This window comes from Gossypium raimondii, chromosome 5 (assembly GCF_025698545.1).
Source record: "Gossypium raimondii isolate GPD5lz chromosome 5, ASM2569854v1, whole genome shotgun sequence".
NCBI classification, from domain to species: Eukaryota; Viridiplantae; Streptophyta; class Magnoliopsida; order Malvales; family Malvaceae; genus Gossypium; species Gossypium raimondii.
The window spans coordinates 53,680,017-53,704,528 of NC_068569.1; the positions used below are offsets into that span (position 1 = coordinate 53,680,017).

At 34.5% G+C, this 24,512-nt stretch overlaps 2 protein-coding genes and 8 non-coding genes across 10 annotated transcripts; all 10 read right to left on the reverse strand.

Moving 5' to 3' along the window:
• Nucleotides 1–6,527: 6,527 nt before the first annotated feature.
• On the reverse strand, nucleotides 6,528–6,600 carry TRNAF-GAA (transfer RNA phenylalanine (anticodon GAA)). Its single transcript has one exon. It is a non-coding gene; the product is annotated as a tRNA-Phe (tRNA).
• Nucleotides 6,601–6,782: 182 nt separating this feature from the next.
• TRNAF-GAA (transfer RNA phenylalanine (anticodon GAA)) lies at nucleotides 6,783–6,855 on the reverse strand. Its single transcript has one exon. It is a non-coding gene; the product is annotated as a tRNA-Phe (tRNA).
• A 68-nt stretch (nucleotides 6,856–6,923) lies between these two features.
• On the reverse strand, nucleotides 6,924–6,996 carry TRNAF-GAA (transfer RNA phenylalanine (anticodon GAA)). The gene has a single exon. It is a non-coding gene; the product is annotated as a tRNA-Phe (tRNA).
• Nucleotides 6,997–7,064: 68 nt separating this feature from the next.
• On the reverse strand, nucleotides 7,065–7,137 carry TRNAF-GAA (transfer RNA phenylalanine (anticodon GAA)). Its single transcript has one exon. It is a non-coding gene; the product is annotated as a tRNA-Phe (tRNA).
• A 68-nt stretch (nucleotides 7,138–7,205) lies between these two features.
• TRNAF-GAA (transfer RNA phenylalanine (anticodon GAA)) lies at nucleotides 7,206–7,278 on the reverse strand. Its single transcript has one exon. It is a non-coding gene; the product is annotated as a tRNA-Phe (tRNA).
• Nucleotides 7,279–7,346: 68 nt separating this feature from the next.
• On the reverse strand, nucleotides 7,347–7,419 carry TRNAF-GAA (transfer RNA phenylalanine (anticodon GAA)). Its single transcript has one exon. It is a non-coding gene; the product is annotated as a tRNA-Phe (tRNA).
• A 68-nt stretch (nucleotides 7,420–7,487) lies between these two features.
• TRNAF-GAA (transfer RNA phenylalanine (anticodon GAA)) lies at nucleotides 7,488–7,560 on the reverse strand. Its single transcript has one exon. It is a non-coding gene; the product is annotated as a tRNA-Phe (tRNA).
• Nucleotides 7,561–8,097: 537 nt separating this feature from the next.
• Nucleotides 8,098–9,221, reverse strand: LOC128041150 (cytochrome f-like). Its single transcript, XM_052630503.1, has 3 exons — nucleotides 9,107–9,221; nucleotides 8,393–8,522; nucleotides 8,098–8,341 (listed from the first exon to the last, which is right to left on the reverse strand). The coding sequence occupies exons 1-3, from the start codon at nucleotides 9,219–9,221 to the stop codon at nucleotides 8,098–8,100; spliced, it is 489 nt and encodes a 162-aa protein (XP_052486463.1).
• Nucleotides 9,222–12,677: 3,456 nt separating this feature from the next.
• Nucleotides 12,678–12,750, reverse strand: TRNAF-GAA (transfer RNA phenylalanine (anticodon GAA)). The gene has a single exon. It is a non-coding gene; the product is annotated as a tRNA-Phe (tRNA).
• Nucleotides 12,751–13,014: 264 nt separating this feature from the next.
• LOC105768314 (double-strand break repair protein MRE11) lies at nucleotides 13,015–20,421 on the reverse strand. The gene is made up of 23 exons (XM_012588186.2): nucleotides 20,227–20,421; nucleotides 20,078–20,124; nucleotides 19,869–20,004; nucleotides 19,634–19,791; nucleotides 19,241–19,331; nucleotides 18,828–18,947; nucleotides 18,678–18,746; nucleotides 18,478–18,569; nucleotides 18,204–18,306; nucleotides 18,011–18,118; nucleotides 17,852–17,914; nucleotides 17,686–17,757; nucleotides 17,454–17,531; nucleotides 16,724–16,786; nucleotides 16,572–16,632; nucleotides 16,160–16,242; nucleotides 15,701–15,814; nucleotides 15,261–15,338; nucleotides 15,028–15,099; nucleotides 14,664–14,914; nucleotides 14,232–14,331; nucleotides 13,593–13,793; nucleotides 13,015–13,375 (listed from the first exon to the last, which is right to left on the reverse strand). Exons 2-23 carry the CDS (start codon nucleotides 20,092–20,094, stop codon nucleotides 13,343–13,345), a joined length of 2,163 nt encoding a protein of 720 aa, XP_012443640.1. The 5' UTR covers nucleotides 20,095–20,124; nucleotides 20,227–20,421; the 3' UTR covers nucleotides 13,015–13,342.
• Nucleotides 20,422–24,512: the final 4,091 nt, after the last annotated feature.

The window sequence follows — 24,512 nt, forward strand, 5'->3', positions numbered from 1 at the left end:
TATTCTGTGCTTTAGGGACGAAAGTAAACTCAATGTCCTGGAACCTGTTTTTTAGACTTTGGATATCTGTGATAATTGCTCCAATGACTGATTTATCCATGAAGAAGCTTTGGAATTTCTTGATAACAGTTTTGGAATCTCCTAAAACTGTTAATTTATTGACTCCCAGTCTAATCCCTAATTTTATTGCATGTAACCCTGCATATGCCTCTGTTGTGAATGGATCTGCAATGTTGGAGTGAATGACTACCTGTGATGCAAGTATCTCTCTATCTCGTTCCGTACTATTATACCTGAAGCCGATCTGAACTCCAGACGATCGTAAGCTGCATCAAAATGAATGAAGGTCCATCCCCTTTTGTGTATCTGTTGGAGATTGTCAGATGAATGGAGAGTAAGATTTCTTACTTTTAATACTACAAGTTCTGTAATATAGACTCTGATTTTCCTCACTATTTCTGATCCTGACATGAGTCTTTTTTCATATACGAGATGATTTCTGCTAAACCAGATGAACCAAAGGCTACAACAGAAAAGTTGAAGCTGCTCTTCATTATCTCGATCAAAAACCCAGGTAAGCCATCCCCACATGTTATTTATACTCTGATTTAGCACCCACGATAAATTTAACTGATTCCAAACTTCCATTGATCTAGAGCACTGAATAAATATATGCCAGCTATTTTCTTCAGCAAAACCGCACCTGGGACAAAGAGTGTTCATCACTACCCTCTTTATTTTGAGGTTGACAAAGGAAGGGATAAAATACCAAGAAATCCTCCAAATTGTCATCTGAATCTTTGAAGGGATATGTAACTTCCATAATTTGTTGTAGAAATTTTTTGTCTCGGTATGTAATAATAAATCATTAGGGTCCAGATTAGAACCATGTAATAGTTTATAGGCACTCCTCACCGAGAACTCCCCTGTCGGTTCTCCTCTCCATACTTGAAGATCTTCTTGTTCTGTCTCCGCAAGAGGGATTTGTAATATTTGCTCTGCAACATCTGGTTGAAAGGTATTTCTTATCAGCTCTGTTTTCCAGCTCCTGCTATTTGGCTCAATTAAATCTGAGACTAATTTAACATTTTCATTGTCTTCTTGAATCGTGATTCTGTCAGCTTAGATCCCCGGTATCCATGAATCTCCCTGTATGGAAATTTGATCACCTCTCCCCACCCTCCAACAGCGTCCATTATCAAGAAGTCCTCTCGCAGCCCATATACTTTTCCAAGTAAATGAAGGTAAATTCCCCAACTGAGCTTTGTAGAAATCTGAATTGGGAAAATATTTTGCTTTCAAAACACGGGCCAATAATGAATTCGAATAATTAATAAGACGTCATCCCTGCTTCGCTAATAATGCAACGTTAAATTTAGCAAAATCATGAAAACCGAGACCACTATATTCTTTTAATAGACATATATCCTTCCAAGTGCACCAGTGGATAACTTTTTTATTAAATCCCTTTTGCCACCAGAAGTTGGCTATTATTCTATCCAAATCAGTACAAAGCGTCTTAGGGAGTAGAAAACAAGCCATCAAGTATGTTGGAATAGCTTGGAGAACTGCCTTAATAAACACTTCCTTTCTTCCTTGTGAGAGATACCTAATACTCCAACTGTCGATTTTTTGCTTGAGTTTGTCCTTCAAATTTTGAAAAGATAATCTCTTTCTTTTCCCCACCATACTAGGAAGTCCTAGATATCGCTCAAAATCATTAGCTCTTCTGACTCCAAGGATCTGTGAAACAGCACTCCTTTCACTCTCTTTTGTATTAGTACTGAAGAAAACAGTCGATTTTTCAGAATTCACACATTGCCCAGAACTTGTCTCATATTCTTGCAGTATCTGTTTTAATGAATGTGCTCCCCTATCCGTAGCTTCTGCAAATAAAATACAATCATCTGCAAATAGTAAATGGGAGATAGCTGGCCCTCTTCGACTTGTTTTAACACCTTTAAAAACATTATCCTCTTTTGCTAACCTCATTAGACTTGAGAGTCCTCTACAAATAAGAAATAAAATAGACTTAGAGGATTTCCTTGCCTAAGACCTCTCGATGGGAGAAACGTTTGACCAATATTTCCATTGAAACTCACAGAGTATGAGACTGAAGAGACACAATTCAGTACTAAATCAACCCATCCTGGGTCAAAACCCATTTTTTCCATTACTCCTTTAACAAACCCCTATTCAACCCTATCATATGCCTTACTTATGTCCAGTTTAACAGCCATGAATCCTTTTTTCCCCAATCTCTTCAGTTTCAAAGTGTGTAGAATTTCATAAGCAAGTAACACATTATCAGAAATCAGCCTTCCTGGAACAAAAGCACTCTTTGCTAAATCAATACATTTATGAATTATCCCCCGTAGCCTATTCGCAATGACTTTAGCAATCAATTTGTAAATCACATTACATAAACTAATAGGTCTAAAATGGGTAATGCTTGAGGGATTCTGGATTTTTGGGATGAGCACAATATTTGTTTTATTAATTGAATGTAACTTCATACCTTCGTTTAATCTTTGGAGACAAAAATTGGAGACGTCATCCCCAACAATTGACCAACACTTTTGATAGAATAAGGCTGGGAAACCATCCTCTCCCGGTGCTTTTGTAGGACTCATTCCTGAAAGAGCTTCCCGAATTTCCTCCTTTGTGAACCTTGCCTTCAGTTTAATGTTATCTTCCTCAGAAATACACCTTCTAATACCTGTCAAGATATTCTCAAAGTTATTTTACCCTCCTGTTGAAAACAAACGTAAAAAGTACGATCTGGCAATTTCCTCCATATCCTTCCATTTATCCGTCTCCCTGCCGTCTTCACCCTGCAGCTTGTGGATTCTATTTTGCTTCCTTCGTTGCGATGCTTGTTTATGAAAAAAAGTTGTATTTCTGTCTCCCATTTTCAACCAATTAATTCTAGCCCTCTGCTCCCAATAGCTTTCATCCTTCTCAATTTCTAAATTCTGATGGATTTTTGTGTCAATAATCTCTGCCAAGTTCTCCTCACTTCTATCCGCTTCAAGCAACATTTCTAATTTTGACAATAAGACCTCTTTTTTCATCCTTTTATTCTGTTGGAACCAGACACACCACCTTTGTAACCCTCGTTTTGAATTTTCCAGCTTCTTCACAAGGTCTCTTGTTGAGTTTTCCCAAATACTTTTAGTCTCATCCAAGAATGTCTCTTCCAAAATCCACCATGTTTCAAACCTGAACCTCTGATCTGCTATCCTTTTAACTCTGTGATCCATATCAATAAGAAGTGGACAATAGTCTGAGAATGAATGTGGGAGGTGTTGAATTAGAAAATTTGGAAATAAGTTACTCCATCGTTCTGTTGCCACTCCTCTATCTAATTTTTCATGGATATTAGTTTCTGGCAGATTTTCCCTCTCCCACGTAAACCTCTTACCTGAATAACCTAAATCCACTAAACAACAATCTTCCAAAGCCTTCCGAAATGCTTCCATCCTTCACTCTTCTCTAGGCAAACCACATTTCTTCTCAAAACATATAAGATTTCATTAAAATCCCCACAAACCAGCCATGGGTCATCTCTCTGGTTTCTTAATTGTCGCAACAAGTTCCATGATTCCTCCCTATCATATGAATAAGGGGAACCATAAAAACCTGTAAATCTCCACTTTTCTCCATCTCCTTCTTCCTCAATGATCACATCAATATGTCTACTTGAAAAACTCTGTAGTGCAATACTAGCATTCCCTCTCCATGCTAAACAAAGTCATCATCTAGATCCAATCGAATCCACATCAATTCCAAAGTGAAATCCACAACTTCTTCTAATTTTTTCCATCTTTTTTTTTTGGTTTATTTTTGTCTCTATTAAGAAGATCACTTGGGGATAGTGTTTCTTCAGCGAATGCCGAAGTCGATGAACTGTCCGAGGATTCCCCAAACCTCGGACATTCCAACTTAATATTTTCATTGCGATTGGTCGGCTTGCCTCTTGGCAGCCGCCGATAATAAATGATTGAATCCTTGTACTTTCCTATCTCTCCCTTCCATCTCCCTACTATCCTCAATATCCTTTCTCCCTCTCTTTTTTCCCTCTTCTCCTATAATCATCTCATTCTCTAACTCCTGTTCTATAGCCATTTGACTATAATCATTTAAAGGTCTAACCCTTTCTATTTGTGAGGAGAACCCATTACCTTCCAGATTAAATCCTAAAATAGGATCAACACTTCCCCTAAAATTTCCTATGCTTCCCCTTTCATTATTTCCTCCGCTCATTCCTCCCCCAGAACCTCCTTCCTCCCTTAACCATACACTCCTCATTGCTTGGGCTCTCTTTGATTGTGCACGCAAAGATAAATCTCATCCCATCATATCAACTTCAACCCCTGCCTCCATTTTTGCTTCACAAAAGGAGTCATTATGTCCAAGACGGCCACAGTAGAAGTAAAAAAGAGTCAATATTTCATACTTAAATCTAACATAAGAGCACTTGTTATTAAACATAACCTGCTTTTTCCTTTTGAAAGGGCGCCGAATGTCAACTTGAACTCTTATCCTCATGAAATTCATATTTTTCTTTCCCCAAACTAGGTCCATCGTATTCTTGAAAAATTCCAATAAAATTCCCTAACTGCATCGCTAATTTATCAGAGTAAAACCCAATGGGCACATCATGTATTTGAACCCAAAACGGTGATGAGATTAAAGGAACTTTTAGTGGATCTTCCCCCTTGTAACTTGTGTAAAATTAGTAGATGATTATTGAATGTCCAAGGAGCCCCTTTAATAACTCTTTCCATATCAATAACATTAAAAAACTTAAACAAGTACCTTTTTTCCCCCAGATCCCTAATTTGAACACCCTTGATCGGATGCCATAGATTAGCCATGGTACTTTTCATTGCTGGATAATGAATGATACTGGCGGTAAGAAAACAACCAACCAGACTAAGAGATTCTTCATTAATAACTAAATCTGAGTCACCTTGTGCTTACAAGATCTCTTCTTCTTCTTCATCAAGAGATAAACCCGCAAATTCTGATTCCATGGATGCTGTACTCGAATCCTCCGTTAAAGAAATCACTTCAAATCAATGGAGATGAACGTCGCCAAAACAAGAAAACACAAGAAAAAAACTTGCCAGAGAAGCAGACAGAGACGTGCTAGGGTAGCAGACTATTTTTTACAAAAGTTGACGTAAATTTTTAAGTTTATTTTTTAAAAATAAAAAAATGAAAAAGATTTATTTTTATTTTTCTCATATTTTTTAAATATTATTTAAATTTAATTTCAAAAGAGAATAAAACTGACATGCAAATAGATTAAAAGTTAAAAGAAAAGTTTAAAAGCATTTAACTAGGTATAGTCACCAGTGATGGTTTTACCTTTTTTCATCCAATCTAAAAAGAAAATTGTTTCATCATGTCTTTAAACATTTTACATAATTGCACTTCAATCAGGTGCAGTTAATGACAACATCGGCAGGGGCAAGGTCAAAACAATGTTTTAGGAGGGTCGCATGAAATTTTAAATTTTTATAGTCTATATATTTATAATTTATGAAGAATTAAATCAATTTTTTATAATTTTAGGGGGGCTAAAGTATAGTTTTACCTTTACTAATTTAAAATTTTAAAAAATTTTAAATAACCTAAACAACAAATTTCTATGTTAGGGGGGTCGGGACTCCTGTCAGCCCCCTAGATTCGCCTCTAAACGACAGCATCTAAAAAATATTCTTTTTAAAACCAACCAATGATTGGCCCATTATGAAGCATGGTATCGCTGATGGCAATGGTGACATCGAAGTTCACTGTTCAAAACGAGTCATTTACGTACATGATTTTGAAAAGTGAGTCAATTTTATAATTAATAAAAAAACTTTTGGGTCAATTTTATAAATAGCCATTTACATATTATTAGAATTTTTTTTATTTTTTTAGAAATTTTAATTTCGTTTTATTATTTCAACTTTATAATATTTTATATAATCTTTTTCTAATTTTTTATGTTATATTATATATATATTATAAAAACAAACTCTCGAATTTTTTTTGAATTTATATGTTTATAATATATATGTTTTTCAAGGAATTATCTATTTTTTATTATTTATATATATTTGAATTTTGAGTTTATTATAGGTGTTATGTCATTAAACATGTATAGAGAAACAATAACGTGGCATATTTTTATTGGCTAAATGTGTAATTTACTCTTTCAACCTATTAATTTTTGGATTAATATAACAAAATAATAGTTCAAATATTAAATTAGGACAAAATTAAAACATTAGATACTAAAATGGAAAAATGAATATTAATTAGGGACCAAATCTTAAATAACCCAAATGTCTGCATATAAAATTCGTGCTGTATCTTATTGGTTTTGCTATCTGGACGGTCTAGGTTTTAAGTTATTAAAACTCCCAGAAAAATAGAACAAAAACAAAAGGGAAAGCCATTTACACGGTCAGGATTTCACGTATTTCATCTTTTAGACGGTTTAGATTTAACAAAAAGAAAAGTAAAAAAAATGCGGTGAACGTGGATCGAACACGTGACCTTCAGATCTTCAGTCTGACGCTCTCCCAACTGAGCTATCCCCGCAATTATTTCTTGCCTTCAGATGGCTTTACTTCAAATTATATTCAAAAGGAAAAAAAATGAAAATGCGGTGAGCGAGGATCGAACACGCGACCCTCTCCCAACTGAGCTATCCCCGCGAGTACTCTATTATTAGGAAACGGTTAGTATTTCAATTTAAATATTTTAAACAAAGAAAAGTAAATTGCGGTGAGCGTGGATCGAACACGCGACCTTCAGATCTTCAGTCTGACGCTCTCCCAACTGAGCTATCCCCGCAAGTACTCTGCTTTAAGGAAACGGTTACTATTTCAATCTAAATACTTTAAATAGAAAAAAAAGTAAATTGCGGTGAGCGTGGATCGAACACGCGACCTTCAGATCTTCAGTCTGACGCTCTCCCAACTGAGCTATCCCCGCAAGTACTCTGCTTTAAGGAAACGGTTACTATTTCAATCTAAATACTTTAAATAGAAAAAAAAGTAAATTGCGGTGAGCGTGGATCGAAGACGCGACCTTCAGATCTTCAGTCTGACGCTCTCCCAACTGAGCTATCCCCGCAAGTACTCTGCTTTAAGGAAACGGTTACTATTTCAATCTAAATACTTTAAATAGAAAAAAAAGTAAATTGCGGTGAGCGTGGATCGAACACGCGACCTTCAGATCTTCAGTCTGACGCTCTCCCAACTGAGCTATCCCCGCAAGTACTCTGCTTTAAGGAAATGGCTAGTATTTCAATCAAAATATTTTAAATAGAAATAAAAGTAAATTGCGGTGAGCGTGAATCGAACACGCGACCTTCAGATCTTCAGTCTGACGCTCTCCCAACTGAGCTATCCCCGCAAGTACTCTGCTTTAAGGAAATGGCTAGTATTTCAATCAAAATATTTTAAATAGAAATAAAAGTAAATTGCGGTGAGCGTGGATCGAACACGCGACCTTCAGATCTTCAGTCTGACGCTCTCCCAACTGAGCTATCCCCGCAATCGTGTAAAGGATCTTGTAAAACATGATATATCTACATAAGTAAATCAATAGGCTTTTTTTTTCTTAAAGGTATCTATCAGAGCGAGCCCAGTAACTAACCCTTTACATTTTGCAAGTCTATTGAGGGGATAGATACTGGCCACGAGTTTTAAATATGTTTATTATGTGATTCTACAATTCACTACCTATTCTTTTTTGAAGTTTTCTAAAATTTCAATTGTTTTTAAATTTTTAAATTTTTTATTTTTTTAGAGTTTATATATTATTAATTTTTTTTATAATTTTTCAGAATTTATATACTTTTGGAATCTTCTTAATTTTTTTTATAAATTTTAATTTCGTTTTATTTAACTTTTAGAATTTTTTATCATTTTTTATAATATATAAATTATATATTTATAACTTTGATAAATTTACAGAGAGATGAGTAACTATGACCAGAATCAAGAAAAAATTGATGATAATTATGCAAAGGCAAGAGATGAATGAAAAGAAAGATTGTCTATTTCTTCTTTCATATCGGGCGAAAGACGATCAGGCGGCTAACTCGAACCCCTCTGGTAAAATAAGAACAACACCCACATTCAAAGTCTCTTTCTTACCATTAGCAAGAACTTGTTTCAATTGGATATCATAAGAAATTCTAACAACCGCTTCAAATATAGTATCAGGAAGTATCGCTTGTAGAACCTCAATATGCATGGGTTTATTCGCTAAATGGCAATTGGCACATACAATACACCCAGTCCAAAAACAGAATATGAACAGGGGAGATTCCCTACAAATCAAAAACAGAAATGAACAAGAGTGATTCCCTACCAAAAGCAACCAAGAAGAATAGTGAGATTCCTTACAAAGCAAAGACAAATATGAACGAGAGTGATTCTTTGCCAAAAGCAACCAAGAATGAACATTAAGGTTCCCCACCAAGCAAAGACAAAAATGAATAGTGAGATTCCCTGCAAAAACAACCAAGAATGAACAATGAGATTCCCTACAAAAATGTTGTAATGAGAGTGTAACAAACCCAATTTGCCCAAGCCCACTACCTAAAAATTTCAAGCCTAATAATACAAAACTACAAGCCTCAAACTAAACCCAATCAAGTCCAAAGTTCTAACCCAAATCAAATTTGACCCTAGGCCCACAAAACTTAACATGTTTCAGCCAAAGAAAACCCTAGGTGCGCCGCACCTAGGTCTTCAGGCCTCTGCCACGCCTCCAGCACATGTCACGCCTTCTCTGCCACCACATCTGGCACCTGCAATAGCAAATAACACGCCAAAGAAGAAGCCAAACAGAAGCGGACAACAGAAACAAACAAAAACAATAGAATAGAGAGTTGTTCAAATCGGATATAAAAGCCTAAATCGGATGATTGTATTTTTCTTCCACTTTTACGAACACTAAGAACTAAAAATAAAAAACGAAGGTGATTTTGTACTTTTGTTTTTCTGTTTTCAATATTTATGCGATTTTCTTTTCAATATTTTTATTATTCTTTTATATACATTCAAAAATATAAAAAAACAAGGAAACGTACTTGTGGCCGGATCGCGCACCATCGTCGGAGGTCTCCTCCGTTCGTCAAGGCCCTGAGAGCCTTCTAGGGTTTCTCCTGGGTCACAATTGACAGGGCAGTAAGGCCGAAAGGCCATTCTTTTTTCCTTTTTTTGCTTTTGTTTCAAAAACACCCAAATCAGTTGGGTATTTTAGAAAATAGGAGTTTTTTTAAAAAATAATTTTTTTTTTGGGTTTTGGACGTCTGTCAGCCTTCCGGCACGGCGGCGCTAGGGCGGAGATGCGGCGGAGCCACCACAAAAGCTCGTCGGTGCTCTAGCCAGATTTGGGGAAGAAGAGAAGAGAGTGAGAGAGTTTTTAACAGTTTTTTTTTCTATTTTCTAATGGCAGAATGATTTTTTAAAAAAATTACCTTTATAATAGATGCAAAACGGCGCCGTTTGAGGTATGTTTCAGTGGCCTCAAAACGACGTCGTATGGGGGTACCCGTGCATGACCTGACTCGATGGCCCCGAGGATCCGCGTGTTGCACCTGGAGGGGCTATTTGCGCGCTCAGCCCCTCCGCTTTTATAGTGCAATGCAATCTGACCCTTTTGTTTTCTTTCGTTTTGGCCCATAAATTTTATGCTGATTTCATTTTAATCCTCGCTGAAGCACCGCGTTTTAGGACAGGGGATTATTTACATTCAAAAATATAAAAAAACAAGGAAACGTACTTGTGGCCGGATCGCGCACCATCGTCGGAGGTCTCCTCCGTTCGTCAAGGCCCTGAGAGCCCTCTAGGGTTTCTCCTGGGTCACAATCGACAGGGCAGTAAGGCCGAAAGGCCATTCTTTTTTCCTTTTTTTGCTTTTGTTTCAAAAACACCCAAATCGGTTGGGTATTTTAGAAAATAGGAGTTTTTTTAAAAAATAATTTTTTTGGGGGGTTTTGGACGTCTGTCAGCCTTCTGGCACAGCAACACTAGGGCGGAGATGCGGCGGAGCCACCACAAAAGCTCGTCGGCACTCTAGCCAGATTTGGGGAAGAAGAGAAGAGAGTGAGAGAGTTTTTAACAGTTTTTTTTTCTATTTTCTAATGGCAGAATGATTTTTAAAAAAAATTACCTTTATAATAGATGCAAAACGGCGCCGTTTGAGGTATGTTTCAGTGGCCTCAAAACGGCGTCGTATGGGGGTACCCGTGCATGACCTGACCCGATGGCCCTGAGGATCCGCGTGTTGCACCTGGAGGGGCTATTTGCGCGCTCAGCCCCTCCGCTTTTATAGTGTAGTGCAATCTGACCCTTTTGTTTTCTTTCGTTTTGGCCCATAAATTTTATGCTGATTTCATTTTAATCCTCGCTGAAGCACCGCGTTTTAGGACAGGGGATTATTTCCCTGAAAGTCCCTCGTGCTTTGAGCGCGTTTCACTTCAGTCCCCTGGCAATCCTGTTTTATTTATTCGCAATTTTGACCTCGAATTTCAGTCCGTTTTCAATTCGGTCCCTAGCCTGTTTATTTTTATTTTTATTCTTTTTTTCCTTTAAAAAAAAGCACAAAACAATTTTATTTATTTATTTATTTTCAATTTTTGGTCAAAATTACATTAGTTTTATTTTTATTTATTTATTCATTATTTTTAATTTGGCTTGTTTATTTCATTTTTGTCATTATTATTGCAATTTTATTCCATCATTTATTTATTTGTTATTTTCAAATACTTTTCAAATTTAGATTCATTAGTATAATATTTATTGTTATTGTTATATTGTTACTTGCATTATTATTATTCATGCATATTGGGATTAAGGTTCGTTAGTATTATTGTTATATGTATTTTATGATGCACGTTATGTCATGATCATTTCAATTCTATTATAATATCATTGTTAGCCGTATGATCCTTCCAAAGATTTTAAACGATTTCTTAAGGCATAACCGAATAAACTACGCGCGTTTTGATAGATATTTCATCTACTTATGCCCATTAATAAAAAAAGAGATTTTTTTTTGAAAATTAAGGCAATACTTTGCGTTTTAGAGATTCGAGAAGTCGTACCCTAACTTATAGGGTTTCAATTTTCTCGCTAAACCTAAATAGCTAAATACCCTTTAAAAAAAACCTCAAAAAAATAAAAGAAGTTTCGTTATGAGGTAACATTTCGTGTTTTGGTAACCCGAGAAACCGTACCCTAACTTACGGGATTTCGATTTTTCTCATTAAACCAAAATAGTAAAATGTCCTTCTAATTTTCAAAAATATAAAATTTCAATAAAAATTAAAGGCAAGCTTATTCTCTATGGTTCCAAATATTGTGTCCTAACTTACGGGATGTGATATTTCATTACTTTGAAACAAGTGGGTCTTTAACTCTCCTTTCGATTTATTCAAGCATTTTTTTAATAATTTTAATAAAGGATCGTATTTTAGATCTCTTCATTCTTCGACACTAAGACATTAATTAATAACTAGGTACCAATTTTTGGGCGTTACGAGGGTGCTAATCTTTCCTCGTACGTAACCAACTTCCGAACCCGTTTTTTTGAATTTTGTGGACCAAAATCGTGGTTTTAATAAAAATCTAACCGTTTATTATAAACAAGCACTTTTCGAGGTGACTCGATCACACCTCATCAAAAAAGATTGGTGGCGACTCCCGTGTTCGTTTTCAAAATTTAAGTCGACCCCGTTTTATCAAAAAATAGTATCAACAGAGAGAATATATTATTTGCAAATTATAATAATAATATGAAAATTAGCTATTATGCAATCTTTGTAATAATGTAAGGGATTGAATTTCCCAGAAAAAATATTGTAAAGAGGCACGAGCTCTTTGTAATAGGCTCCTAGTTTTGTAATAAAGGACACGACTTCAAACACTCAATACAGATATTAAAAATTTGTTTCTCCAAACTTTCTATCTTTCACAATTTAAGTTTTTCAAGCTATTTTGTTTTTCAAAAACAATTTATATTTATATTTTCAAATAAGACAAATCAAATTTATATTTCAATTTAAGTTTTCAAATTTTATTTTTCAAAATTTTATATTATATAATTTATATATTATAAAAACAAACTCTCAGAATTTTTTTTGAATTTATATATTTATAATTTTATAAATGCTTTTCAAGGAATTATGTACGTGTCTATTTTTATATTTTTTATAATTTATATATATATATATTTGAATTTTGAATTTATTATAGGTGTCATGTCATTAAACATGTGTAGAGAAACAATCAGGTGGCATATTTTTATTGGCTGAATGTGCGATTTTTTTTCAACCTGTTTAACTTTTTGGATTAATATAACAAAAAAACAGTTCAAATATTAAATTAGGACAAAATTAAAAATTAGATATAATTTAGGGATCAAATCTTAAATAACCCAAATGTCTGCATATGAAATTCGTGTATCCTATTAAGGTTTTGCTATCTAGATTTTAAGTTATTAAAACATTTGCCGGTTTGGATGGTCGAGGTTTTAAGCGAGATTCCCAGAAAAAGAGAACAAAAAAATGAAGAAGAAGAAAACGAATTTAGACGGTCGAGATTTCTCATATTTCATCATTCGGACGGTCTAGATTTAACAAGAAGAGAAGTAAAATGTGCGGTGAACGTGGATCGAACACGTGACCTTCAGATCTTCAGTCTGACGCTCTCCCAACTGAGCTATCCCCGCAACTATTTATTGCAGTTAGATGGTTATTGTTTCAATTTATATTTTTTAAAGAAAAAAAATGAAAATGCGGTCAGCGTGGACCAAACACGCGACCTTCAGATCTTCAGTCTGACGCTCTCATAAAATTAAATATATTTAGTAAAGAAGTGAATCAATAGGCCTTGTGACTGTCCAGATTCACTGCCCATTCTTTTCATTTTGTACGCTACTCACCTCTCCTAACAAGTCATGCTTCCTTTCCCATCCTCATTTTCACTTTACCACTACCAATTAACGTGGTTGACATTCATAAAATGTAATTAATAAATTACAAGTGGACCCGCTATTCTAACAAAATCATACATTTCTCGAGAATCACAGTAAAATTTAACAAATCGGAACTAGAAACGTCTTTACCAGCTTTGGTTATATGCAAAACAGTACACAACTCTTACTAAGTTGACAGTAAATTTCTTGCATCGGAAACGCAATGTACAAATCAGATCAGTACATTCTCGACCAAGGTCTGCTGCTGCATGGAGTTGCTCTTCCTCACAATCATATATAGGTTGATGCTAAGATGCTGATGGGGGACAGTAAATCGTGACAACTCTTACCTTCTCAAAGCACCATAACTTTTTGTTACCTAAGAAACAAGAGAAAAGGTTCAAATTTCAATCACGCAATCCTGATGCATGAAGGGAAAAGAATACTGAATAGAAACTTGCCGAGATTAACAACACAGTGAAGCTAAGAGTAGAATCGGAACACAATTTGTAATTTAGAAGCGACTACGGTAAAACATGTACTAAAACCTGAGTAAAAAAAGGGTGCACAGAAGAAACAAAGAGAAGATCACAAACCCGAGGTTGAGGTTTATTAAATCTCCGAGCAATCTCTTCAGCATCATCGTCGTCATCATCGTCAAGCTTGTTCATGAACCCACTATGAACTGAAGAGTTATCAGATTTCTTTCCCCGCTTAGATGTAGTGCCTCTACCTCTTCCCCTTGGTGCAGCTCTTTTGCGTCCTCTACCTTTAGTAATTTCATCATTTTCGTTTTCCTTCAAAAGATAAGAAAGATAAGAAACATTTATCAGTCCATGTTTACATTATTTTATATGGGTGTATTATGTCAATATGGACAGCACAATTCAAATCCATGTTGCTCCGACTCTTCATTTTTGTATAACTACCCGTGTCCAACATCCATTACCGACAATTACTCAGACATGGGTATGGGAAGATGCCCCTCCAAATACATGGAAAAGCTTCAAAAAAATGAACATACTGTGTTGAACCCATACCAATGTCTAACACTCGCATCCTAGTCCAGATAACATAGATTCAGATATAAAAACAAAGAAGACTTTTTCGAGGGATAATCCATGTTTAAAAGGCGATCATTCTTTAATTTGCGATTACCGTGTACAGTCAAAGAGGAGCAACAGGAAATGAAACATGGATGCTGGTAAGAAATTAATTGAGAACGGATTTCATACCGAATTGCTTTCAACCTCATTAATTTCATGTTCTTCACTTGAAGCAGAGTCAACGTTCTCCTCATCATCAGCAATACTTTGAACCTTAACCGAGGTAGATCTGCTTTAGGCAAATTACCCATGAAACTTAGTCAGTGATGCAAATATCCAAACTTGTAAAGAAATTAATAATGAAATCTCTAGTGCAATAAAGAAAGATATATGGCATACTACTAACAACAATTCATATTTCTAGTTGTGAGCTCTTTAGTTTCATTTTCAAGTAGTAGCAAAATTAGAAGCACCATTAGTACAAAGCAAGAAACATTTAGCATTAAACTAGAGTTAACAGTCTCATAAGAAGGTATTGGGATTTATATTGCATTGTACTGATACTTTTTTTCTGTAGACCTAAGTCAAATTACTAGTCCACAGGTTAGATCGAAGTGTCACCTTTGAGAACGGCGAAACCCCAAAGTAGCATCAAGAGTTGTCTGCTTTAAGCCACTAGAGCCTCTGCCCCTACCTCTACCCCTTCCTCTAGTGGAACTTTTACCAAGTTCAGAAGCATCACGTGATGATCGAGAAGCTGACGAAGACCCTTTCCGGCCTCTATTTGCGGAGCTTAATATTTGCGCTGTGTCTTCATCATCACTAAAGGAGGCTGCACTTCCTATTCCTGTAACATTTTTGCTCCGGATGTTCTATAATATTGAAGAAAGAGAAGTTTAGATGCAGAAAATTTTATATAAGCAACCAGAAGCAACATACATGTTATCATGGTTGACTAGCCCAGAGCAAATATAAAATAAGATACCTCAAACGACTGCATACTGGATGTGAACTGAGAGGTATCTGTAGGGTGCGAAGACCTTTCCTTGACACGTTCCTGTAAAATTAACAGATGAATTGAAGTATAGCCTACCATTTCCATCTATCGGAGGCACAAGCAAAAAAGAACAATTGACCAAGGAACAATTTTCCAGTTGAGGGTATTGCATTTAGCAGTAAAAGTTTGTAGTAATGTTTATATCAACTTTAAGTTCTTGCCTCCAAGCACTCTCCAACTTTAAGAATTAAGTCTTCCTCTTCAAACTTTGAAACATCTGAATCCTTTCCAATTTTTTTCTGTCAAATCAAAAGAGTGAAAAAATCACTACCAATGAAGAAAAGAACTAACCACTGTCAAGCGAATACAAGCAGAAAATCATAAGCTTATGTTGCAATATACCACCCAAAAGGAATTTATTACTGGAAGATCCAGTGGACATAAAATCAAACAAGGACCAAAACAAGCCTTTTTCGAAATCAAGTAAGGCTGTACGGATCAAATAAAGCCATTGAGCTCTATTTAGAACCATGAGTTAAACCAGCAGAAGTTGTTTCCTTTTAATACTTTCTGCCATTTCTTCTTTGGTCTTCCCCACCCCATTCAGACATTATGATTTGCATTATGTGAACAGCATACTGGGTAGCCTGTAAATACTTACACGAGTTTCTTCAAGATTATAATGCAGACAGTTATAGAAAGCCATTTTGTCATCCTTATTAACAAAATTGTGCAGCGCAACATCCAAGTCATTGACTGGAAGAATCTCCATTTTCTGCAAGATAGACATGATAAGGGTCAGGCTAAAGGTGAATAAACTTCAGAATAAATCTTTGTTTCCTGTCATGCAAGTCCCACTGAGCGCACTAGTTCAAAGAAAACTGGAATCTAATACAACTTTCATATGCAGAAGTGCTCAATTCATGCTTAATCATGTACAATTGAGCATGCATCGAAAATAGAATAATTAGTTTTCAATAAAAAAATAGTTTCCATAGGAACAATATTTCGAGATGATTATGCTCAGTACCCTCCAGGACTAAATGAAATAAGTATTAAGTGATATATATAAAAATTAAGAAAGAGGCTAAGGAAACAGGGAATGCTAAGTTTGATTTACCAGATTGTTTTCAGCAACTAATGCTTCTATATTCTGTTGATTTAGTTCTTCTGGACGAAGCCTTTCAGAATCATCAATTTTGGCTACAACCATTAAAAAAAACCTTTTAAGTTGAACTCAAGCTATACCATGCTTCTATGAGCTAGCATCAAGCAGATAAGATTAAGACATCAGGAGAGCTTTGACAATCCAGATGCTGTTTTGGAAGCATCTTATGGCAGATTTCTCTAACAAGTAATAATATCTGATAGTGTTCAAAAGTGAAATCAAGCTTCCAAGCCAACAGCAGTTTCAGTATATGTTTGTCACTTTCGCCCCTTGAGCCTTGTAGCAGAACATTTAACTGGCTACCTAATTTTCTTAAGAAATAGGGGTTTACAAGATTAATTTCAGCAGGCATAAGCTTGTTTACCTTCTTTCTGACTCCTTTTAGAAGACTTGGAGAATATAAGAATATCTTGAGGATTTGCAACCTGCAAATATTGAATTCTAATAATTTAGTGTGTAAATGAAAGAAAAATGAGACTTATTCATCGTATGGTACAAGCAATAGCCTCAAGATACCTTCCCAACATACTTCTGCCCGAATCTTTGAGGATTTATTGTCATGAATCCAGAGTAATCCACCTAAATATCGCAGAGTAATATTGAAAAGGTTATCTCTGAATGCTAAGGTACATTCTTTTTGGAAATCAACGCCTTACAGAATCAAGACAAGCATAGAGTAAAGTAGAATAATAATAAAAAATTGCAAATAATACAGGATGGATGATCTAAGAAACAAAAAAGAAAAAAAAGGGGATGTGTAAGCATTTTCCAAATGATGAAGTGCTAACAACAAAGATACCATGACGAAAGTTTTCTGAATATAGTAAAAGATTTTAGACATATGACTCATTTGACAACATCGAAATTTTTAAGTGAGATCCTTTATATCTGTCACCATATACCAACCCTCACATCCAACAATAAAACATCATAAAAGGGGGGGGAAAAGGAGAATGCAAGGGGAGATAAAGAAGATAGAGGTAGTTGAAAAGAAAAATGCATAAAAGAAATCATGGCTAAAAATAAATCAAAATAGAAAAAAGGGTTGTTGGGCTTAGTTGAGTTAGAGATCTTTAACAGTCTTTCTTCAATTTCCTTCTTGAGTGTGATACACACTAGAGTGCAAGGGAAAGGGACAGGTTGTTCTACCTCTCAAAGGTGAAACATGTCAGTGGGAAAGAAAAAACTCAGGTGTACACATAAGCTATCATAGTAGCATTGTTCACAAAACAGAGTCTGAAATTACCTTAACTCGGACTAATGGGAGCTTCTGCTCTGATCCATTGACAGCTTTCCTATTAGATTTCTCAATCAGACCGCTCACCTAAATCAAAAGTTAAGTTATTACTAAGAAGTTGGCAAAGGATTTTGTCCCTACCATAAATAACTAAAAGACTTAATTTGTTAAACTTCTCTATTGGATAATATAGGAACTCAGAAAGTCCAAAACTGTTATATCATGCAAGAAAGAGACTTGCCACTTTGTCCAAATGTTCAAGAATTGAGTTTTGATCATTGGGATCAATGTCAGGTTCGTCCTTCAGCACAACCTAAATCATGAACATGAGTAGGATAAAAGAATTATTCTCAACTTCTTGCCTTTTGAAATACTTTTAAAAATAATTAAAAACGGAACTGCTTTACCTCGGTATATTCAAAGGGCCTCACTGATGTCAAAGGTATTTTGTTTGGACGATATTGATTTCCCTACAAAAAAAGCAGCAAATTATGGAGAGAAAATATAATGAAGAAACAGATGCTGATTGATTACATGAAAAATCCAATCTTTCATAGACATGCAACCTTAATTTCTAAAAGGAGCACATGTTTTGGCTTTGATTCTCCATCAATCAGTGACGTTGCAACGGAGGAACCTGGTTGAGTAATGTGAAATCCCATCCCTGGTACTTCCTATGAAATTAAAATCAACCTTCAATTTTTTTTGCATCCTCAAAGGTATAAAGGCTAAGACAAAAATATTTTACACCTCCAGCACCTGAGGGTCAATAAGACATTCATGTTCATGTCCCCACACTATGAAATCAAGGAAGCGTGGTAAGAAGCGCTCATTTATCGCATTTTTAGCATTCATCTTCACTCTGCAAGCCACATTATAAAAAGATTTAATATGTCCGAATGTGAATTTACATCATAACATCCTTTTCCACTTCTAATTTTGGTCATGCATGAAATAACTCAATCAAAACACAGAACATATGTAAACATGATACACACAGACAAGGACTGCAACAACCACACACACACAGAACCTGTTCTGATGAAGCACCAGAATGTTGAACCAATCAGACACTTCACATCCTTCTTGAGGTTCAGGTCGCATCCATTGCACGGCATGTGGGGTCTGAGAAACCAAATACAATAAACCAAATAAACAGGAATTTTAACTGAATATTCAGGAACTCAGAAACTAATGAGCTGTAAAAATGATCAACTTTAACTTGTAGAGTACCTGAAACATTCTGTTGAGCCGCTCATCTCTAATATTCCCAAGACCATAAAGAGCTACAGCAGTTGAGCCCTGCAATTCAAAAAGAAACATAAGTTTTCAAATGAAAGACAATTACCTTTCTAGCTCATATTAACAAAATGACAAGCAGACCTTCCTGATAAGAATAGGGTAGAGTGTAATCTGACCAACGCCTGAACCACCAAGAACCATTTTCCCGAAGTAGTTGACAAGGTTACATGCAGAAAGAATATCAACTGCAGAAAGGTTGTCCTGTCACCAATAAACACTTAGGAACAGAACGCACAAATAATTTTAAGAACAGCAGACTTATTCACTCTATGAAAACAAGATTACCTAACAAATCAAAAAGGGAGTAAACAGTTGGAAAGTTCTATCTATGATTATCGTATCCCATATGTAGACAGACATGGGATTAGAGAAACATGAAAATTTATGAGACATAGGATGGAACACCAAAATTAGAGAAAAGGTTGAACAAGCAAGATTTATCTATAGAATGAAAGATACAGTGGGGGAAAGGCATGTTTCAATGAATTCCTTACCACTCCAGCAGGGTCATCATGGTTTCCATGAATGCTAAACACGGGCAAGCCAACATTGAAGTGAGGATCTTCATAATTCACATGCCCAAATCTGTAAAGAGAGCAATGCATTTTACAAATGAACGTGATAAAATCTGTGAACCAGCTATCAAGCAACCAATGGAAAGAGCATATTTGCATATCGGGTGCATATACATCTACAAAGCAAGTAAATGAACTTACTTTAATTAACTAAACAAATTTACCAAAAAAAGAAAAAACATTTGGGCATAGAATCATTGATTAAATATTATCACATCACTAGCTAGACAAAAATATGAGCCTTATGACTTATGGCAAGGTAAAAGACAAAGGTAAGATACAAGACGACACCGAAAAAGAGAGAACCATTACGCATTCTGAAAATTCACAGTCTGATCACTAACAACTTGAAACTGCACAGGTTGATCATTAAGGCAATGCCGACGAAGAATCTCAATGGCCTTAACCAAAGTTGACCTCGAAGGCTTATTTTCATGGAAAAGATCTCCTCCAAGAAGTAAAAAGTCCACCTAATACCAAATCACAATCAGTGCATACCAACACTAAAAGAAATTAAGGAAGAAATTCCATGTTTTAGCAAATATACCTGTCTATCCTCTGCAATTGAACATATTTCATCAAATGATTGAAATGAATCATGTCGTCGTATTTCATCTTTCTCCATATAACCTAAATGACAATCCGTCGCTACTAGTATTCGAAGTGTGTTGCTACTATCCTCACTGCAAATTTTTTTTCCTTCAATACATAATATTCACCCCCCCAAAAAAAAAACAAAAAAAGGAGAAATTTTACCTTCTTGAGTCGGCCATAGTAATAGATTAAGCTCTAAAATTCAAAACCTGAAACAAAAAAACAAACAAAGAAAGAACTTAGTTTTCAACAGCAAGTAAATCAAATAAAAAGGAGAAAATATATTAAAAAAGAGGGTGGGGGGGGAGTACGAGATTAGCTGCCAAAATAAGTGATATGAAGTGTAAAAATTTTCCAGTTTTTGTATGAAGTTGAGAAAGTGAAGGAAAAAAAACCGGCGCGTAATTTCAAAGAAGAAAGGGGAGAAGAAAATGAGACAGAATTTGGGGGAGACAATAACCCGGTCCACGTAACCCGGTTCCAAGAATAAAAGGGATCTGATATGGTGGAGCTGATCTCAAGGTAAGAAGATCCTGTTCGAGTTTTATATTTGAAATTAGTATTTTGGAGAAAATTGAGATGTAAATTATATAATTAGAAAATTAAAATTAAAATTTACTTTTTTTTATTTTTAATTTAAAAATTTTACTTCAATCATTAATAGCATTAGTATTTCTTTTATTAAATTTTACTTACTAGTAAGTATACTTATTTAAGTTCATCAAAATTTCACCGATGTCAAATAAGGTTTTTTTATAATTGAACTAGTAATCGAACCAATTATACCATTAATTTTCGATCCAACAAGTTTGTCTAATTCATTTGAATAAATTATTAAAAATATTTAAAAGATAAAGGAAATCAGTTCAGCCGATTAGTTTAATCAGTTCGCAAGTTAACCGATCCGACCTCTTATTTCAGACCAATACCCCAACTGATTCAATCTAATTCTGAAGAAAATTTTAAATAGAAAAAAGAAGAAGATCCACATGAGCATATTTTGACATTTGAAATTCAGTTGTCAAACTTTAACAAGCTCAAAAACTTGGGCGTAAATGTATCATAGAGGCTCTTATTAGGAGTTAGATTACATTTTACCTCTTTACTTGAGAAAATTAGTCTCTATATATTAGATCAAAGAGTAAACTGATCATTTCTATTAAAAATTTCATCAATTTCTACTATTAAAAACTGGCGTGACTGACAGAGTAACCAAACATTTACGCATGGCGTGCTAGGTGTACATCATGTTGACGTATATGGACCATTTTTAACAGTAAATGGATGGAATTTCTAACAAAAGAACCAGTTTGCTCTCTGATCTAGCATACAAGGACTAATTTGCTCATTTTTTTAGTAGAGAGGGCAAAATGTAACTTGACTCCTAGTACAATGGCCTCCATGGTACTTTTACCAAACTTGAGAACCACTTGTTGAAATTTAATATAAGTTAAACTATGCTATTAGTCTCTATACTTTGCGAAAGTTGTGGATTTAATTCTTGTACTTTTATTTGATCATTTTTAGTCCTTATACTTTACAAATTTTAAAATTCCAGTCTTCACCAAAAATAACTATTAAATTCATTAAGTAAAATTTAGTTATTTCCAATATCTGATGCACTAAACATGTTACCATATGTGTAATGCCATGTTAATTTATTATTTTCACATATTACTTATAACAATAACTTATTATTTTCACATATTACTTATAACAACCCATTTTTCATTGGTGTCGAAAATAGTGGTTTCAAGACCACAATTCCGACGAGTGAGTCCGTAAATATTTTTAAATAATATTTATAAGTCAAATTTAGTGATTTAGTGAATTGTGATTTGACAGATTTTATTAATTGATCAATTAGTCAAGGTGCAAGTGGCTTGTCCATAAGTCAGTAGTTTTGGAAAAGAAGGTATTAGGACCTTGTTTTCATAAACCAAGCTTGTAAGTATTATTAAATATTTGCAGAGCTATTGTATAGGTGAATTGAAGTTTGGTCCGAAAATTTTAGTATTTGGATAGCTAATTAAGGTACAATGACTAAATCGTAAAAATCATAAAACTTAATCATTTTAGATTTTGTTAGTAAAAATGGCTTAACTAGTGAATGTGCAAGGATAAAAAAGGGAATTAGACCCTAATGTTAAAGTAGTGGACAGTAATTGCTTTGTTTTAGGTGATTATATGTTAAAATAATTATAATTAGTTTATAATATGTTGGAATTAAATAAAACAAAACCATTAATATTTTTATTTATTCATCTTCCATCAAAAGTTGAAAGGAAAAGAATCAAAATACCATTGTTATGAATGCTCAAACTATCCGGCCTTTGCATGTAAGTCCTATCTAAATCCCTTTTTCGTAATTTATATATATTTTTAATATCATCGTAGCTTAATCTAGCTAACTCAGGGCCTATTTCGTAAAATTGTTAAAGGTTTTAAAACTTGCCATTAATGTTTTTAGATGTTTTTGAGGTTAAATGATATATTTATAAGCTTGGTTGTTAAATAGGACTAATTTGTAAAGAGATTTTGGTTAATTTTGAGTTTAGGGAGTAAAATGAAAGTATGACAAGTTTAACATGAAATTTCGGTAAAGTTTAATGCTTGAAGGTTGGATAGGGATGTATGTGTAATTGGTAATTAATAGGTTATATGCATGAAAATGAGCATGGTAATGCAATTGAGATTGATAAATTGAATTTAACTATTATATAGATCAAATATTGAATTATGCAGAGGAAAACCAATAAAAAGAAAAAATTGCAAAATAGCCCCTACGAACCAACTCATTATCCGAATATATTAGGTAAGTTCATAAGGTATAGAAATGTATTTATACATATTTTTTACTATTGAATTGTGAGTATATATATGTTGCTAATATTGTGAGTTGGGATTTAGAATGTTACACACTAATGCTAAGGTAAGGAAGGACCTAATTGAGAATTATTGAATACTTATGAAACATGATTCATATGGATTTTTGAATGAATGTGGCTTGTTACAACATGTGTATTGATAACATGGAAGTGCCCTGACTTATAAATGTTATGAATCTTGTATAAATGCCCGTTTGAACGTAGTAAACAATTAGGATACGATTGACATGCCAATAGAGTTTGAATGCGCGCTTGTACGGGTTTGCACTTCGGTGCCCTTGTTCACACTTTGGTGCCCCTGATTGTACAATCATACCCCTGATGGCACTGCGGTGCTCATTGGTGTAGTGTAGTTACCCGAATATCTGAATTATTTTGCTATAGTTCATCGGGCTAGTTAATCTTGTGATTAATTATCAAATGACTTGTTGATATATGTTAAATGCACGACTTGTTGGAAAAAACGGGTTTGAAAAATGCAGCGAAAAATAAATTTAGGGAAAAACTAGATTTTTAAAAGATTTTTCAAAACAAGATCTTGATTATGATATCTAAAGTAATAAACACTTAATCAAAATTGTACCTTCCGATTCGTCTAGGATAAGCTTCTTGACTGAGTAGTCTTTTTTGCTACCCTCAAGCTCACGTCTATCGAGTGTGGGCTTGCTTCAAATCAGAAATTTTTTTCACAAAAATTACCAGTGAGGTAATTTCACAATTTCTTAAACTTTTGGGTCAAGTTATAAATCATAAAATTATCTCTAGAAATTTTCTTAAATAACCTCTTCAGAGAATTTTCTCTATACAACTTTCTCTTGCATTTAAGTGTGTCAAAAATAATGACCTAAGGCTCTCTTTATATTGGGAGAGTTTAGAGAGTTCAACTATGATTAAACTTAATCACTTTAATATTAAATTAATATAATATTTGTCAAGATAAATATTAGATTAAATTTAATAATAAATCTTATTAAAATAATATAATGTTTTTAAATTTAATATTAAGACAATCACTTTAATATTAAATTAATAAAATATTATTAAGATAAGTATTAAATTTAATTTAATATTAAACTACTAAAATAATATTATTGTTGAAATAATTAATCTGAAATCAAATTCTTTGGTAGAGTTCCAGTAGGAGTTTAACTCTTCTACTGCTCAACCACAGATGACCAACCATCGCCGTCCATTGGAACACATCATCGTAGCTGCCAGCACCGCCGTGTCCGGTGGTGCAAGTGCGACACCCTTACGACACTCCGAGTTGATTCGACTACTGTCGGTTCGATCCGCGTCAGTGACGACCTGATCGATCCGGTCTAACCACCAATCGATACGGGTCAGATGCTCTCCCAACTGAGCTATACTTTCAACTGTGAGTAAAAATAATAAAAATTACATTGAGTATTATTTCCATCAAATTTCCTTCCCTTGATCCAACAACCCAAAATTCAAGTACATTAAATGATAACTAAGCTATACATATTTTTTTAAAAAAGGCTATGAAAGTGGATCGAAGACGATATGGATATTTATAAAATGTGACGAACGTATATTGTGAAAGTGGATCGAAGACGTGACCCTTCAAGAATTTTGTCTAACACCCTCCTTTATGGATATCTTTTAAATGTGATGAACGAGGATCGAACACGTGACCTTTTGATCTTCAGTCTAACGCTCTCCCAACTGAGCTATACTCGCAACTG

Excerpts from the sequence above, each read along its gene's own strand:
- LOC128041150 (XM_052630503.1), bottom strand. The coding sequence starts at position 9,221 with ATGGCCTTTCGGCCTTACTGCCCTGTCAATTGTGACCCAGGAGAAACC. Across the intron at positions 8,523-9,106 it reads GGTGCGCGATCCGGCCACAA|GGAATCTCACTATTCATTTT; the intron begins GTACGTTTCCTT and ends TTGTTTTTGCAG. Across the intron at positions 8,342-8,392 it reads GAATCTCACTATTCTTCTTG|GGAATCTCCCCTGTTCATAT; the intron begins GTTGCTTTTGGT and ends TTTGATTTGTAG.
- LOC105768314 (XM_012588186.2), bottom strand. Across the intron at positions 17,758-17,851 it reads GGCCCTTTGAATATACCGAG|GTTGTGCTGAAGGACGAACC; the intron begins GTAAAGCAGTTC and ends TTCATGATTTAG. Across the intron at positions 16,787-17,453 it reads TCCCATTAGTCCGAGTTAAG|GTGGATTACTCTGGATTCAT; the intron begins GTAATTTCAGAC and ends TGCGATATTTAG.